At 38.8% G+C, this 18240-nt stretch overlaps 1 protein-coding gene and 1 long non-coding RNA gene across 4 annotated transcripts; one reads left to right on the forward strand and one right to left on the reverse strand.

Annotated features, from left to right (window-relative positions):
* The first annotated feature begins 51 nt into the window (after positions 1–51).
* Positions 52–17686, forward strand: hfm1 (helicase for meiosis 1). 2 transcript variants are annotated; one of them, XM_029453956.1, is made up of 40 exons: positions 52–161; positions 880–974; positions 1066–1181; positions 1459–1771; positions 2399–2736; positions 3352–3393; positions 3514–3584; positions 3704–3836; positions 4398–4549; positions 4687–4764; positions 5463–5618; positions 6180–6380; positions 6483–6571; positions 6666–6709; positions 6841–6942; positions 8183–8328; positions 8611–8705; positions 9286–9419; positions 9522–9569; positions 9777–9857; positions 10587–10678; positions 10848–10954; positions 11036–11083; positions 11206–11303; positions 11399–11533; positions 11696–11781; positions 11903–11986; positions 12112–12269; positions 12469–12572; positions 12979–13152; positions 13293–13358; positions 13484–13611; positions 14531–14613; positions 14785–14897; positions 14984–15067; positions 15733–16035; positions 16207–16279; positions 16432–16510; positions 17241–17395; positions 17503–17686. In XM_029453956.1, the coding sequence occupies exons 2-40, from the start codon at positions 904–906 to the stop codon at positions 17555–17557; spliced, it is 4635 nt and encodes a 1544-aa protein (XP_029309816.1). In that variant the 5' UTR covers positions 52–161; positions 880–903; the 3' UTR covers positions 17558–17686. The 2 variants fall into 2 exon arrangements, with proteins under 2 accessions (XP_029309816.1, XP_029309817.1); XM_029453957.1 differs by having other exon boundaries at positions 88–161; positions 884–974.
* Positions 15888–18240, reverse strand: LOC115022854 (uncharacterized). Of its 2 annotated transcripts, none has more exons than XR_003833963.1 (3): positions 18111–18240; positions 17330–17382; positions 15888–16021 (listed from the first exon to the last, which is right to left on the reverse strand). It is a non-coding gene; the product is annotated as an uncharacterized LOC115022854 (long non-coding RNA). The 2 variants fall into 2 exon arrangements; XR_003833962.1 differs by having other exon boundaries at positions 17989–18124.

An 18240-nucleotide genomic window follows, 5' to 3' on the forward strand; every position in this document is an offset into this window, starting at 1 on the left:
TGCTAATAAATATAATTTTGTACTGATTGGTGGTTCATCCTTGCGCAAACATGGTAAAGGGGCGCTAACTTAAATGTCAAATGTAGCCAGTGAGGTCATGAGTTAAGCTCTGACCTAACAACTGAAGGCTTATATCTCTGGAGTACATGTATACACCACAGGTAAGTTCACCGCCAGAACATAGTACAGATAACTGATCAACTGTTCGGCAACTATACAACCAACTGATAGCCTTTAGTTATAATGTCTTCATAATTGTCTGTAGCTAGCTGGTTGTTCACTAGCTAACGCCTTAGCTAAAGCTAACAAAGCCCAATTTCCTTCACTGTTTTAGCCCGAAAATGTACATATATATTTAAGCACTTTTACTGTGAGATAGTTAACTACATCAGTCATAATGGAAGTTACATTTGTATATATTTTTGTTCAGCGGGTGGTCTTCTTACAGGGCATTCAGTTATGTCATATCTATAAGTAGCTATATTAAATGCTTAAGCTAACATTAAATCAGCTAACTATAGTTGTATGAAAGCCACATATTAATTTACAGTTTCTCTTGTGTGTCTAAAAATGTAATGTAGTGATGATTTTCTTTTAAATCCCTCAAATAGTTTGAATCCATACACTTATTTGGAAGTTTGATTTTTGCCTCCTGGGATATGTCATGAGAGAACAAATTAAAGATGGTTTTGTATTGTTGCAGACCAAAACAACAACAACACATTTCTATAAACCCTCCAAGCTTGCAGCAACAATAGTGTTTCTGCCATTCCACCTATACATAAATCTCAGCCACAGAAACATAGTGTAAATACATAGCTTCAAATAATTGTATTAATGGTGATTGATTGAAATTGCCCCTCTTTGCATTCAAATGAGTGAGCACCTACTTGACCTGATGAGATGTTGGACTCCGACGACTGCACCTTGTCCCTGGACAATCTGTTTTTTGAGAAACCCATTGTCCACAAAGTGTGAGTACAAAGGGATGCCCCATATTATCCCCATCTCTTCTTTCCTTTCACAGCTGAATTAATGTTGTTCCCTCTGGATTGTATTTGACAGAAAGCCACTGCACCAGGAGGTCAGCCCATGGCAGCTGGAAGTGCCTCCATCACTTTCTCAGGTTCCAGCCACTCAGGATATGCAGGAGGAAGCAGAGTGTCTCTCTACCTTATACAGTATGTTGTGCTCTGGATTAGGGTGAATTCCTTTTCACTTGACTTGAGTAAACTGCTCAGTATCTGGCCTACTAAATTTAACTCTGTGACTCACTGACACAATAGCTTAAATAGGCTTGAAAGCGTTCCTTATTTTCTGTGGTGTGCGTAAACACACCGGGTTTATGATATATTCTCATAATCATGAGTATAACTGGAATGTTAACTACGTCACCAAATTATAGCTACCTACAACTTTGTTTGATGAAACTCTCTCCTTCTTCAATATTACTCACAGGTTTCTCACAGATACCCAAGACATTCCTGCCTTCTTTTAAAGGATCAGATGGCCTTAAGGTTTTATCATCAAAAATCAACAGTTCTTACAGTTACAACAATGATGAGAAAGAGATTGACAAAACTCAGGGCGGCAGCAATAACACCAGCAGAAGTAATGGCCTTTGGGGAGGTGAAGGGTTCAGGGATTACTCTCAGGGTGCCTGCTATAGTGCCAGAAATGGAGATGAAACCCTGCAGGACTCTGGTTATGCAGCCATCAGCACGAGGTGTTTGTCTCTGGACTGCAGCAAAAGCCCACCTCTACGGAGAAGGCAAGTGTCAGTTATTTGTCAAGACAACATATATATGATTGTGAATGAACGAATGCGTGCACATTGTTTTTCGGGCAGTCTTCCTGTAGTACGTAGTTTGAAAGGTGAGATAAAATCTGCACCTGGGCGCAGTAACAGGTCTCTGATTTCAAAGCTTTTTACTGCCAATAATTGATATGTGGCTTTGAGGCTGTAAAAAGCCAAAAATAATGTTATTCACAATATAAAAGCTATGTTTCCAGTTATTTGTCTTCCAAAAATAAGAATTTTGTTCTATGGCTAAGGCTGTCACTTCAAGTCCCCAGACGGACCAAGTAACCTGGAGAGGAGCCAGTTCACCTGAGCGAGACATCAGATCTGGGTGCCCATTGCTCCTAATTCTAAGATGGGATAAATGGAGAGTCTAAATGTCTCAAAATCCTCCATTTTCATATTCAATAAAATCTCTTCAAAGATTTTATTTTATTAGATTACATTTTTTACATAATAAGAAGAACACGAAAAGATGCTAAATCAACCCCATTGGCTGGTTCACCAAACCAGCCTCCAAGCTGGCAGCAGCAACAACCCTCCCTCGTTCTACCTTCCTCCTCTATCAACTCTTTATTCTCTCCCCTCCCTCAACAGCTTATTCAAGGTTCAGGTGTTGGACAGTGGAGGTGACTCGTCAAACACAGATGACCTCAGAAACAGCGGCAGCAGCATCCAGACAGCATCCAGACCTCAAACTTTTCTCGGCCCGGTTACCATGGCGACAGTGCCTCCTCCTCTTCAGCCGCCACGGGCGACAGTTAGGCAGGCGGCTCCTCCTTTCTCCTCAAAGCCCCCCTTCCCTCCCCCTCCCATGGGTTTATCTGCAGCGAGTGGCCGACCCCCGCATCAGGCAGCACATGCTGAGACGCAGGACAAGGGCACAAAGAGAGCCTTCGTTCCGCCCATGACGCCTCAGCCGCTCCGCATACAAGGTGCTGCACTGCATTGACACAGTCACAGACGGGCGCTGTGCCCACAGTCTATGACTGGTTACCCAAATAACACTTCTATATCTTCTGTAAAGTGGTGCAGCTAACGAGAATGCCCAAGTCTAGCCATGGCAGCAGCTGCCACATTGTGTTTGGGTGTGATGAGGTGAAATGAGGTGAGCTCCCCTCAGTGACCGCTCCATTGTAATGCAACATACTGGTCACTAGGTGGTGGGTTGTAAAACAGTAGAAGCTGTAGAAGGTAACAGTGGAAACCTTTATAACCACATGTAGTCTTCAGTCATTTCTGCAGTTTCTTTTTACTTTCTTTTTATTCTTAGTGAAATCATATTATCTATTACAGTTTTGCATAATTACATTATAAAATAGGAATAGTCAAAACCTAAATAGATAATAAATGAACTTGTAAAATAACATAAAACAAATAAAAGAATAATTAAATACAAATATTTCTGTAGTTTTACTTAACATTTACTACAAAATAAAATCCCTTGATTTTTATACCCTACAACTATGTTAAACATTTCATATTTACATGTTGGTGGAATCTGTGAGAGTTATACTGAAGATGAAAGTATGTTATGTTTTGTATTTTAGGGTCCCCTGGGTCCGGAGTTTTGCGACCAGTTTCTGAAATCCGTATCCTTTTTGTGGAAGGCAACACAATTTAAAAGTGTTAGACAGTGTTTAAACTGTGCTCAAATGCTTTTACAATTTTGCAAACAATGTGTTTTGATTTCCTCAACCATGCTAACACAGCGGCTAAGTTCAGATCCGTCTTCAAAGAGTTCCCCTTTTTCAACTACGTTCAGTCCAAAGCTCTCGATGACGTAAGCATTATTTGAAAGCCTTTATAAACAGAATTTTGAGGATTATGAATAACGTATTTTATTAATATGTGTGAACTGACTGTCTCTCCTGGAGTGTACTTATGTTTGGCTTTTCACAGGTTCTTTACACGGGTAACAACTTTGTGGCATGTGCTCCTACTGGATCTGGTAAAACAGTGCTGTTTGAGCTGGCCATCATTCGTCTGTTAATGGAGAGCTCAGAGCCCTGGAAAGATGTCAAAGCTGTCTATAGTGAGCATAGTATTGTGTAGACTCTATTAATTCCCTTAAAGCTCCAGTCTGAGTAGATTTGGCCTAGAGTAATGATTTATATTCACAAACACTAAAAAGTTGTGTTTTCCAGTCTCAGTATTGGGGAAACCATTCCGATCCAGAAAGTTTAGAAGAATTCCTGGAACTGTGTTTTATTTTCTTAACTCCCAAGACTTGAAAGATGAGCATGGAATTTTTTACTTTTGAACTGATTTGAAAATGCAAAACACAGATCTGATTAACTTTACAGTTTTATATACACATTGCCAATGTGATCAAAACTTGTGCTGTATCAAAATTCAGGTGAGAGTAAGAAATCCTATACCCAATGAAATGCAGCCTAAACAAAGTCAGTGAAGAGCAACAGCACCTGACTAATCATGCACTGGGGCTTTGAACATTTTCCCTCTGACTTGCCTAGTGCATCATTTCCAGACCAGAGTGTTTTGATTTAGTTTTTTTGATTCAGTTATAGATTTAGGGGGTTTCAGAGGTGCAGAGAACTGTCTTGTAAAAAGATTCACTGTTTGTTCTTGGCAGTGGCCCCTATCAAAGCTCTCTGCAGTCAGTGCTTTGAGAGCTGGAAGAAGAAGTTTGGTCCTCTGGGGCTGAACTGTAAGGAGCTGACGGGCGACACAGAGATTGATGACTTCTTTGAGATTCAGGACTCCCACATCATCCTGACCACGCCTGTGTGTGACACTATACTGCGTCTTAAATAAACAAATGCAACACAAATTAAGGGAGAGGAAAGATGAGAATCAAAAATAAAAATGTGATCTGAAGTTTCACATGAATACGTAATGTTGTGTTTAACTTTTCTTTATAGGAAAAATGGGACAGCATGACAAGAAAATGGAAGGACAACTGTCTGTTGCAGCTAGTCAGGCTCTTCCTTATCGATGAGGTCAGATATTTTGTTCACAGGCCCTGTAGCACCCAATAATGTTGTACAGGGTTCCCATGTGCTAAGGCTGAGTCCGAAAAGAGTACGAATCCGACCCACGGCCCTTTGCTCATCTCGCCCATTTCCAGTCTATCTTCTGTCCTATCAATAAAGGGGGAAAAGCACCCATAAAATCTTAAACTGCACGAACCCTGTAATAATTTCCTGATAATGTAATAAAATGTCTGATATTGTAGTAACATTTTTACCGACAATGTAATACCAAATTTGTACAGATAATGTACCTTTCATGTGGGTCATTCAGGACATATTATTACATTATCGAGTTTTATTACATTTCTGATCACGTTTCAATTATATTACATTTTCAGTAAATGATTACATCAGGCCCTTTTTCAGTGTTCATAATCTGCCTGCATAGGGATAGATGCTCACTGCAACAGCAGATGTCTACAGTGTGTTTTATTATGCCACATTGCAAGATGGCACATAATTAGCCTCTGCCCTCAGCACTTAATTTCATACTTGAGGTTAGCCATTAAAATGATAGTACATCATGTTCTGGGACTATGTATTATGAGAGTGCATACGACCTGTCAATGTAGTTCTTTCAGACTTACCTATATAGCAACTTATCTGTGTGTTGAGCCTTTAAGATATTTCTAAAGCCAATTGTAAGGTGGCACATGTTCCTCCAGGTGCATGTGGTGAAGGATGCGACCCGCGGTGCCACTCTGGAAGTTGTGGTGAGCAGGATGAAGGCCGTACATGCCTACAGAACAGCACAGAATCCAGAGACAGGCCTCTCTATGAGGTTTGTGGCTGTATCGGCCACCATACCCAACACCTCTGATGTAAGTGGCTGAGAACGAGCACGGCAGAGATTTGTTTGTGACGAGTGAATTCAAAAGGCAGTGTGTGCAAATCTCTCGGAATGATCAGGGCTTCATAGTAATAGCTGCCAGGTTGCAATTATAACCAGAAATGGGCAACCAACTGGTTGCCATTATTGTTAACAGAAAAAATAAGGATATTTGTGATATTTGTTGCATTAGTGATATTAAATATTGCTGTTACAGTCAGAACTGGAACCACGTGCGCACAGACATCTGTTTGAGAGACAATGGCGGAGCAAAAGAAGTTGACTGTATAGGTGAACAGTTCGACAAACCTGACAACATCACAAATGTGGAAATTGATTTAAATGACAAAGAAGCAGATGTGGCCTGGCAACCACTTTTATAAGATGTTGTTGAGCCCTGATGATATAGTTCATAGATAAATCTACGAAGTACGAAAAAAGCATACAAATAGCAACAATCTAAGAAAGACACTTCACTGAGTCACAATTCTGTGTTTGTACTGTACTCTCAGTGTAAATCAGTAATCAGATAACAGTTATGTTATGTTAATAGATAGCAGACTGGCTGTCCAATGAGAGTGGTCCGGCCACATATCTGGACATGGACGAGAGCCACCGTCCAGTGAAGCTGAGGAAGGTGGTGCTGGGATTCCCCTGCAGCCCCAACCAATCAGAGTTCAAGTTTGACCTGTCGCTCAACTACAAGATGGCCAACATAATACAAACTTACTCTGACCAGAAGCCTGCACTCGTGGTGGGCGGGGGAAATTATTTTCTGCTTGCATTTTTGTAAGGTCATTAATGAGGATGGCTGGATTAGATTTCTTTATGGTCTAATAATTATATTATTCTGTAGTTTTGCTCTACAAGGAAAGGAGTCCAGCAGTCAGCGACAGTTCTGGCTAAGGATGCTCGGTTCATTATGAGCATAGAGCACAAGCAGAGGTATGTTTGCTATGTTCTCACATATTCATCACAACAGTTTTGTTGTTCAGTTTAGTTGAAAGCTTGACTTGTTGTTAATTTGCAATCTGTTAAGGCTGATGACATATGCAAACTCTATTCTGGATTCAAAACTGAGAGGTGAGTCGCCAGTTAAAACCTAAATGTCAAGACCCTCCAGACACAGACCCAGTAAGAAAGTACAATTTCATTTGATTGTAGCTGTAATATTTAACTGTATTGTATTATTTGGTGTTATGTTTGTGGTCCAGATCTGGTGATGTTAGGAGTTGGATACCATCATGCAGGAGTTGACTTGACTGACAGGAAGATGATAGAAGAGGCGTTCACTCTGGGAGACTTGCCTGTCCTCTGTGAGTACAGTGTTATCCTGCACTGTAAATAGAAGTGTGACTATATAAATGTGCAACACGGTCCTGTTTATTGTCTGTAACGTTTCAGATATAAACAGGAAAGACAAGTGTTGCAGGTTACAACTGAAGGGATCCAGTACTTCACCCATATCATGTTGAAACATTTCAAGGCGTCAGCTCAAGCTTCGTAACTATAGGGTTGTGTCAAAAATGCCTCTTAAATTAAAATACTCATTGAGTACAACTTAAAATGACCTATACTGGTATGTTTTTATGCCAATAGCTAAACACTATATGTTCCTACAAATATTAACTGATATGCACCAGTTGTAGGAATCTAGTACAAATAAGTAAGACTGAAAGCTTTAATCTGTTTGAACATTAGACACAATAAAGATCTCAAAATGGAATTTCCATAAAGCAATAAAGATAATCTTAGGCAATAATATTGCTTTTTAAAGGAAAACTTCACCCACAAAATGATCATTTCTTTATCAATCACTCACCCCGTCTTACCTGGAGTTCTTAAAGAAACTTTAGTTCATCTCACATGCCTTCACCATGAACCAAAAATCAAAAGTGGAGACACTTCTTGAAGAATTGAAGTAAATGGAGCCGCGTTCAACAACAGCACAACTATATTAAAACATCTGTTTACAAACTCTCACACACCTCTGCAGTGTAATCACAGTCTCATGTATCCAGTCGTGTGCTCACTACTTCACAAACAGGCGTTTTCACTAAAACTTTACTATTTAAAACACTTCCGCACAGACAGTGTCACGCTTGTGCCGGCGCCACTCGACCCGGTGAATACTGTTTATTCAAATGTGTTTTTAATAGTAAGGTTAACTTCAATTCATCAAGACTTTTCTCTGTTTTTGGATTCTTTGTTCACCGTGGAGGCCTGTAAGAAAAATAAAGATTTCAAGGTAACACGGAGTGAGTAATTGATATACTATATATATATATATATATATATATATATATATATATATATATATATATATATATATATATATATATATATATATATATATATATATATATAAAAATATATATATATATATAAATATATAAATATATAAATATATATATATATATATATATATAAAGGGTCAATGTACCACACTCTCGTGTCAGGGACTTTTGGTGCTTATTGGTACAGTTTGAAATCACTTTTTCATTGTATTTTCATGGGAAGTCATTTGTGTTTGTGGTCTGATCTTTAATACCGTAGTTACCACCCGGACTCTGGCCATGGGGGTGAACCTGCCGGCTCATCTGGTGGTCATCAAGTCTACCATGCAGTATGTGTCAGGCTCCTGTGAGGAGTACAGTGAGGCTGACTTGCTGCAGATGATTGGCCGAGCTGGAAGACCACAAGTAATGCCAAAATAACAATGGAATACTTAATTATTTGTATCTTACCTCCCTTAGCACAAGGAGGTAGAGGTTAGTGCCCCATCACAAAACAAGGAGCAGATTTGTTTCACTGGCACGGTGACATTTTACCACAAGATATTTCTCTACATTTATTTTTTGAAAGTCTTAGATACAATGTGAGCTATCTCAAGATGTTGTGGAAATAGCTGAAACAGTTTGAAGAAAAGAATGATATTGTATTAGCACATACTAAATACCAACGTTGGTCTTTTCTTCCTCTAGTTTGACACATCAGCGACTGCAGTGATCATGACCAAGACCCAAACCAAAGACAAGTACATAAACCGAATGAATGGGGTGGAAATCATTGAGAGCAGGTATTACACCTCAGTCCCTTTGCCTTCTTTTTTATATAATTCTATAATCAACCCAGATTACATTTGAAAAAATGTGTAATAAGATTAGTTAGATTTTCAAGGATTACTTGATTACATTTTTGATTATTTAATTCTAAGTCAAATTAATGTTAGTTACAAGAGCAAAGTGTTCCATGTGGACTTTGATCAAACAGTTGCAACAAAACAGTTCATCCCACATGTTGTAGATTACACACAGTACACCTGGAGCCTGCGCCAGTACTGTTTCTATAACGGTCATCTCATTGGACCGACTGTAAAAGCTGAATATGCTAAATGCATTTTTATTTGCATTGAAAAGGTTTTGAGATATTTAAAGAGAAAACATATCTTTGGAACTCAAATTGTTGTGGTTGCGTCCATTCTTTTTTTAGTATAAGGAGCAATGTGTTCAATGTTTATTATGATGTAATCCGAAAGTACTCAGATTAGATTACATTGTTTTGTAATCCAATATATAATATGTATACTATTACAAAAATTGCCAAGTCTTTTGTATTTAGTAACTGACTAAATGTCAAAGTAATCTTCCTTTCCCCAGTTTACACAGTCACCTGGTGGAGCACCTGAATGCTGAGATTGTTCTCCAAACCATCAGCAATGTCAACATGGCTCTGGACTGGATACGCTCCACCCTCCTCTACATCAGAGCCCTCAAGAACCCCACACACTATGGTCAGAACACACCCAATAATCTGTATCAGAATTAATGTCCGGCCTCTTTCTCATGACTTTATGTAAAACCAGTCTGTGCCGTGTGCCTCAAATCTATTTCAGGTTTCTCCGCTGACTTAGACAGATATGGAATCGAAGCAAAATTGCAAGGTGGGCCACAGCTGTTTTTATTCTCACAGTAGTCAGGTAGAGTGTTGCTACTACACTAGGACACTCTATTAACACATTTAAACCACTGTACTCACATACCACTTATCATCCAAGCTGCTCTTCTGTCTGTACTCTGACTTGTCGGGTTAATTATGCACATCACTAACACTACTGTAGTAATGGTTAAGTGTGTTTCTCCTCTCGTAGAACTGTGTCTGAAGAACCTCAACTCTCTGTCCTCCATCGGTCTGATCGACATGGATGAGGATATCAACATCAAACCGACAGGTAGAGAGGAAATAAGTTCAAGTGGTTAGCAACAGGCTCAATGTGTGAGTTCCTTCTTAGTTTCTTAACTTGTGTTCAGTGCTGTGAATGACAGCTGCATCTTTATCTATTATTTAACTGAGGGGGGGGGGAGATTCTTATCTTCTAAGATTCTAACTCGATTCACAACTTCCAAACTACAGAACCAAAGTTTTGCTTCTCATTGACAGTAAGTCTACACACCAAGGCAAAGTTGTGTCAAGCATTATTGCAGTAAACCAGTTTTATATGTTCTGTTTACAATTTAGGTTTGAAATTGGCAAGTTTCTGAGAAATGTAAAGGCAGCTTGCCTAAGCCTGGCAATATTATTTATTTAACAGGCAGCATTTTTAATGTTTGTGTAACTTAAACTTGTTATTCACTGAGAATTTATAAATACTGTATAATAAATCATATTATTTGTGCAAGTTAAGCATGAATAAATGTTACCTTTTGTCTCAAGTTTGACTTTGTGTGTTTACATTGTTGATAAGACTTTCAAATATAAAAACTATTTTATACACACTTTCCTTTGCTTTCATACCGTCATTTGTTACACTACCTATAAAAGCGCAGTGTGCTGGAGTAGATCCTGAAATTAGCACCTCTATGTACTGAATCCAGAATCCATTTAGAATCGAATCGTGAGATAATTAAAGATTCACTAAACTACTTAAACATGTTAAGTAGTTTTGTTTGTGTCTCCGCAGAGGGCGGCAGGTTGATGGCTCGGTACTGTGTCGCCTTTGACACCATGAAACAGTTCAGCAAAGTGTCTGGCACTGAGAACCTGTCTGACCTGGTAGGTTTCCTGATAACATTGCACAGCAATGCATTTGATTTAAATAGCAGATACAGTTACATTTGGTGTTGTTTGGCTGGTTTCCTGCAAAAGGAAATAATTTTCATTGTTATTATGGTGAGGCATGCAAAGAAAATGCTCTTCAGATCAAACATGGCTGTTTGTACAGATCGAGCTGGTGTCGAAGAGCAGAGAGTTCAGCGACATTCAGCTGCGAGTGAATGAGAAGAGGCCTCTGAACACTTTGAACAGGGACAAGAACAGGATCACCATCAGGTCAGACACAACATATATCATAACACCTGTTTTTAAATGTATAATGATGGACGTAGACACAATGTTTCTGTATTATTTCAGGTTTCCCATTGAGGGAAAGATTAAAACCAGTGAGATGAAAGTGAACTGGTAGGTTCATGCAGTGTTTGATTAAAAAAAGAATACTGGTTTATGAATGTTATTGCAGAATATATATTATAAATTGCTAATGGACTGTCCACTATATGTTGTGTTTGTTGCCTTGTCTGTAGCTTGATTCAGGCTCAGTTGGGCTCCATCTCTCTGCAAGAGTTTGGACTCACACAGGACACATCAAAGATCTTCAGGAATGGAATGCGCATCAGCAAATGTATGTTGGGTAAATGAGGGAAAACAAATGATCAATGTGCACTCGGTTTTATTTGATATTTTTTAAAACTCTAATTGTATTGTGGTCCCAATCAGGCTTGTCAGAGTTTCTGAGTCACCGATCAGAGACCGGTTTCTCCGCTGTGCTCCACTCCCTGATCCTGGCGAAGAGCTTCAGAGCCAAGCTTTGGGAAAACTCGCCCTATGTTTCCAAACAGCTGGAGAAGATAGGTGGATACACAAAGCTTAGTATAGGGTCTGTAATCTAAGGCTAAGCAATGTAAATATAGTACTAAAATGAGGAATAGTAATAAACTCAATAAACTAAACACTCTTCCTTTCCTTTTACAAACCTAATATTAACATTTGATATTAATATATTGTGTGTTTCAGGCCAGACCCTGTCAACCGCCATGGTGAACGCTGGACTCACCACCTTCAGCAAAATAGAGCAAACCAACGCCAGAGAGCTTGAGCTGGTCAGTCTGTGTAATATTTAAAAAGAACACTTTTGGTTTAAAGGTGGAATGAGTGTTTTTTTCACATAATTATTGTATAATTTACTTGGATGTGATTTCTAACTTTATATATTTTATTCAGATTCTAAACAGACATCCACCATTTGGCAACCAAATCAAAGAATCTGTCATAAATCTCCCGACGTATGAAGTTACTCTGGAGCAGGTAAAGGATGTTGCAGAGTTGTATATCAAAGGGACAAGTACGTTATAGTGCATATAGTGGTTTCATTGAATTGCTCTGTGTTATTCTTAATCGTTGTTCTTTTAACTTGTTGCTGTGTTTTGCAGCTTCCAAGGTATAGCTGTGCTACGGCGGAGATTGTGGTGAAGGTGAACCTAAAAAACCAAGCACAGCTGCTGTCCAGGAGAAAAGCTCCAGACCAGCACTACGTCTCGCTGATTATTGGAAACTCTGATAACACTGTGGTCTTTCTACAGAAACTTACGTGAGAAAAAAACACAAGAAACCCCAGGCTCCCACCAATTTAATGTTGTCTTTCTTTCACTTACCCTCACTTTCTCTAGATAACTAGGTGGATCAATCAGAACACAGACCTTTCACCATTATGTTCAAAAAGACGGAACCTGGTTTTAAAATATAAAGTATTTTGGTTTTCAGCAGGCACCCTCTTGTTTGTTTGGCAGGGACCTGGTGCTGTTGAAGTTTGGTAGCTGGTCGAAGAAGATCGAGGTAAAAAAGGCCTCGACAGGAGAGGAGATCATTGTCAATCTCATCAGCTCACAATATGGTAAACCATGGAAATATCTTTGCATTTAACAAAGAAATATATCCACTGGAGGGTCAAGCTTAACAAGTCAATTATATATACATAAATATGTATACCTTTTTTTTTTTTTTAAATACTTAATTGAAGAAAAAGCAGCAGTATGTACACAAATGAAATGTACTACACAAGGCATTTTCAGTTTTTGCAATGTTTCTTCCCCACCCAGAACAACAACCCAACCCAGCAGGCACCTTCCTCCAGGAATAAAATGATAGTATTGTAGTTTAAACAAAAAAAATAGCAGTAAAGTAATGCAATAAAATGAAATAGCGAAAGAATAGAGAGAAAATCAAGAATTGTAAAATAAATTCTAATAATAATAATCCAGTGCAGTTACTGTACATTTTGGCCTTTTCCTCTCCTGTAGTGGGCCTGGACATCCAGCAGAAGTTCAACGTCTACTACTCTGGAGCCAGGCGGTTTGGAACTGATAATCCATATAATAATCCATGTGGACAGAGACTGCAGCACTCTGCACTGAAACCACAGTCTACGGATCAGGCCGCAACTCAGAGGGGAAATGACACATCTGCAGTCCAAGGCACTACACTGTGTTACTGATGTTTCTATTGATGCTGAAATATGAAATTGTGTATATTGATATAGTATGTCTTCAAAGGCAGGTTTATATTTGAGAATTTGTTTTCTCTCCCTATTCAAATGTGACAACTTTACATTCAGATTTAGACAATAAAAGACAGTGCAACCACTTCTGCAGGAATAAGGATCTCTGTGGCCACGACTGCTGTGAGTACAATCACTCGTCTTTCACTGTGTCTTTTTCTGCACTTATGTGCACCATGTGCTTTACTTTGTGTGGCTGTCAAGATTATAATCTATATATAATATATAGACTTCTCTCCACCCCCAAGGTAAAGTAGGCGTTACTGTGCCACGAAAGAAGCCAGTAAATCCTCCAGAATCCAGCTTCTCTTGCTATCTGAAAGACCTGAGGAGCAGGTGTGACACACACGAGGAGACTCCTGTCAAACGACTCAAGGTGAGGGAGAAAACCAGTAGGATTTTTGGAATCCGTCCAAACCTGCATCACATGCTCTTTAACAATGCAGCCGTCATTATTATAAGAAACAAACCGAAGGCTGTGCTTTCCTAAATCTGTGCACTTATGCAAGCATTTCTTTTTTACTCCAAAAAACTCTTCATGTTGAGTCTGCAGAAGAAGATGATGAGATAAAGATTGGGGAAGTTGAATTGTTGAACATAAGACATGTACCAGCCAGATCATGGAACACCACAAGAAAAGATAATACAGGGTTCCCGCAGATTCTTAAAAAGTCTGAAAAGGAATTGAATTCATTCATCTAAAAATAAGTGGTATTCAAATCTTAGAAATAAGACGGGAAGTAGTATTTCTTTACATTTTTATTTTCTGACATTGCATTGTCAAATCTCTAAATAATTGCTAACATCTATTTTTTAATTAATTAACCAGATGCCTCTCGCATTAACGTCGGCAGATCCAGATAACGGAAGAATTGTGTGTAAAATTGCTATTAAATTTCAAATCTGTCTTTCCTTAAGCTGTTATAGGAACAGTACAAAATACATATTACAGTTACATACATATACTGTATGTAACATATGACATCATTATTATACCTGTATAGTATTAAGATATGAAAATAATAATACATGTAGTTGCATAAATACCAGAGTCTAGGCATGTAGATATGCACTTTATAAAAAGTATTTTGTTTGCAGAACATCCAGATTAAATACAATATGTGTGTTTCTATGTTTCTATCGTGCTGTATGTATAAAAGGTGCGAGCTACATGTGCATTGTTTTTAAACTACTGTACTAAATATAATCCTTGTGAATTACATGGCTATACTAAATAAGTGTGTGTTTGTCTATTTATTATTTACTATTACTATATTTTTATATATTTTCCTCAGATGAAAATGAGCGAGGAGTCTGCGTCTGTCAACATGCAGGAGTTTGCTTACAGACCCAAAGAGAGGCTACCTACTGTTTCCTGGTATTCACAGTTACATTTTAAACTTTGATTCATAGGCGCGAACATTAGAACACGCCCCTTAACTACTGCTAATAAGATACTGAACAAATGTGACAATAAATAAGTTAAGTTTCAATGACATCTGATGGCCTGATGCTGAATTAAAGGCATGTGCTGTTTTGTTTGATGAAGGTACGGAGGAAGTCACCATGAAGCTTCAGGGAGACCTCGCTCTGAGACCGTGGATCTGACGGGAAACGACTGCGTTCAGCTGACAGACATAATTCATGTGGACGACTTTGAAGGTAAACAAGTTAAAGATGATGACTCTGAAGTCAGCACTGCAGGGTTTAACATGATCTGTGACTGTTGTTCTGTCTCTCATACTCAGATTATGATGACTATGTGGAGGACATGCACAGGATGACGGAGGAGCCTGTTCAAACACCTGCTGCGTCTCACGCTCACCATCGAGGTATCGTTGAACAGCCTAACTCAAACTCCTTACGAGACAAACCATACTGCTGCTTTTGCATGTTTTAACTCATTAACTACGAATCTCATATACTTTACATTCTGCCAGTTATTATTTTATATGACTATTAATCTCTTCACCATTGTCATCAGCTCATTTCAGTAAACTGCCGGTAAATTTACTTTGGGATTTACATTGACTGCACAGAACATTCATAAGCTATATAAACATAATGGTTCATGAGGGTCCATAAATGCACCACCAAAGAGAGGAACTATGTGTCAGTAATCCCACAAAATGTCTTAAAAAGGTTTTAATAACTAGTATTTTCTGTTGTAAAAAAAATATATAAGTAAAGGTTAACAAGATAAGGCAATATATAGGCAATTTTGTTTGTCGACAAAAATGTATTTGACGATGTAATGGATGTAATGTGATGTTATGTATTTTCAGCAATCACTCAGATAATATTGTATAGCAATATTATTTGGCCAAGATTATTGTCTATCCCATCCTTTGAAGCACTTGCCTGCTGCGAATGGTAGAAAACATCATCTGTAGTTTTTATGGAGTTCCCTTTTATTCAGGTTGAATCCAACAAAGCCCAAAGTGCAGCAACATTTGGTGGTTTATTTATCCTTTTCATTTAATCCATCTGTGTTCAGGTTCCTCGGTGTGGATGAACACAGGAATCAGTGCTGGTGTGAGTCAGAGCCACAAACCGCTTCTAAACCAGATCAATACAACCAGCTCGGCTTACTCAATGAGGTCCACTGCGGTGTCAAACCAGGGCGCTCACTGCGAAAATGCTTCATCCTCACACATACCGACTGTAAGCTTTGACCTTGGAGATGAATGGGACGACTGGGGAGACTTTGATGACGAGAACTTGGTGCATGCCAGCGAGACGTCATGTCCAACTAATGCTGGCCCTCAAGTCCAGCGATCTGTTGACTTCAGCATGACAGGTAGAGGGAAGTTTGTGTTACTGGCTTTTGATGCATCTCAATAAGACGTCATTGTAATACACCCACACAGTCATGTTTTAATCATCTTTGCATATCTTACTTCATGAGGGATTATGCCTCAACCGTTGTTATGATTTTGATAAACAGTATAAGCATATGTTTCATGTTTAGGCTTTGCAGCAACATCTGCACCAGTACTCCTCAGTCACTCAGTCAGACCTTGTGTAACCAGAACACCACTGAGGTAAGGCCAGACAATTATGTACTGTTTACTTTCAAACACCAGGAAACAAATACTGTGTGAATATGTCAAATCTCCTCTCAGAAAATCACGGAATCGTCCGCTGTGATTTTATATTGTAGTTAAGGCAATAAAAACATTTTTGTTCTCTTAAGTCTTGGAATCAGAGAACCAGGACCCTCACTGATCACAGTCAAACCACAGAACAGAATCACACTCGACCGAAATAAAAAGGTTTGTGTGTGTGAGTGTGTGAGTGTGTTTGTGTGCATGCAGAGATCTGTGCATGTGTTACTTTTGCAGAATATTATTGTTTACATGTAGATTTGTTTTATCCAGTAAATCTCGTACTGTGGTCATGAGCGACACAATGAAGCCATGTAAACATCTTGAACATCTTACTGCCTTCATTCTTTTCACCAAGTAATGTTTTAAACGCTGTGTTTCCCATATGCATAGCCACATTCAGATGTCAACAACAAACATGGCAGAAAGCAAAATTCACTATTCAGGTTCCTGTTTTTCTGATGGTATTTTCTCTTTCTGGACAGGAATAATCTGTTAATGTTTTAATAGCAAAAGAGTTACTACCTCCCAGGTTAAGCTTAATCAAAGGTGCTTTGACAACAGTGGCTCAGTCAGTAGGGGCTTGGACTGTGAGCTGTAGGGTTGCTGGTTCAAGTCACCAACCAGACCTAAAAAATGGAGTGTGACTGCTACTTGGAGAGGTCCCAGTTCACCAGTTCACCTCCTGCCCTGCCACATCACATCCCCCTTCCCCCCTCACTCCCATTGCTCCCTGGGTGCTGTCCTATGAGACTCCTGGTACTAGGATGGGTTAAAGCAGAGAACAAATTTCACTATGTGTGACCATTAAAAGAGGGTTTCATCCCTCCAAATCTTAAATCTTTTAAACACCGTAACTTCACACATGTGACACTTTCCTCCCTTCCTCCTTTTGCAGAGGCCAAGCATTTTCAGACAAGAGACGACACCAGTGAAAACACCAGAAAACCTCCCAAAGCAGACTGAGACCCACATGGCCCCACTTACCAGAAGGTTTGATTTCTTCTCAGCAATGAGCGTCCCATCCAACACCAGCTCATCTGTCAACAGAAGGTAGAGGAAACAAAAAATAACAAGGCTTTTATTTACTCGTTACAATATTTTTTCCTGAGTACATAATGGAAATAATCACCCTTTCTTTTTACAAACTTTATATTCAGCACCAACTGCAAAGAAGAGGAAGCTTTCCTTGGGATATTTGATGGTTTATTTTAGAAGTGTTGCTTGTCTAAGTGTGACATGAATATTGTATTAACATGAAGTGTTTTTCTTTATGTTTGTGTTCATATTTCGTTAACCAGTGAGATTTACATGAGTTGTAGACTGTTTCAAAGTCATTTTATTATATGTTCATGCTGTAAATGAAACAAATCGTTTCCAATGTTAGTTCTAATTGTTACTAATGTCATTTATTTATTTATGTATTTAATAAAGTCTGTGTTTATTGGATGATTAATTGCATTCATTTTGGAGTAAATCAGCAACAAATCAATCAGCTTGTAGTTTAATAATTAGAAGTAGATTTTAAGTGTGTAAATAAATGAGGTCTCCTTGTTGTTTGACTGAACAAATCTTCATCCTTTGATGGGGTAGTTCAACATTTAGTACATATTCTACAGTTAATTTGTCGATGGCCATGAAATTACCTGTATTTCTTTTAGTTGGTGATTATTTAATGTACATTTAGTTATCTGTCAAACAAATGTGGATCTGAAGAGCACATTTTAAAATGGTATGCGGTGTTGAGTCCATGCTGCAGTACGTGTACCTCAGACAGCAGTCTGTCGTAGATCCCTTGATACCGCGTGACTTGTGCTGCTGTTACGCGAGATGTCGGTGACGTCACTTTTAGCGCGGAGTTTGTTGTTGGCGGAAAAGCTTCAGAGCCTCAAAGTCAA

Source organism: Cottoperca gobio, chromosome 17 (genome assembly GCF_900634415.1).
Source record: "Cottoperca gobio chromosome 17, fCotGob3.1, whole genome shotgun sequence".
Lineage (NCBI taxonomy): Eukaryota > Metazoa > Chordata > Actinopteri > Perciformes > Bovichtidae > Cottoperca > Cottoperca gobio.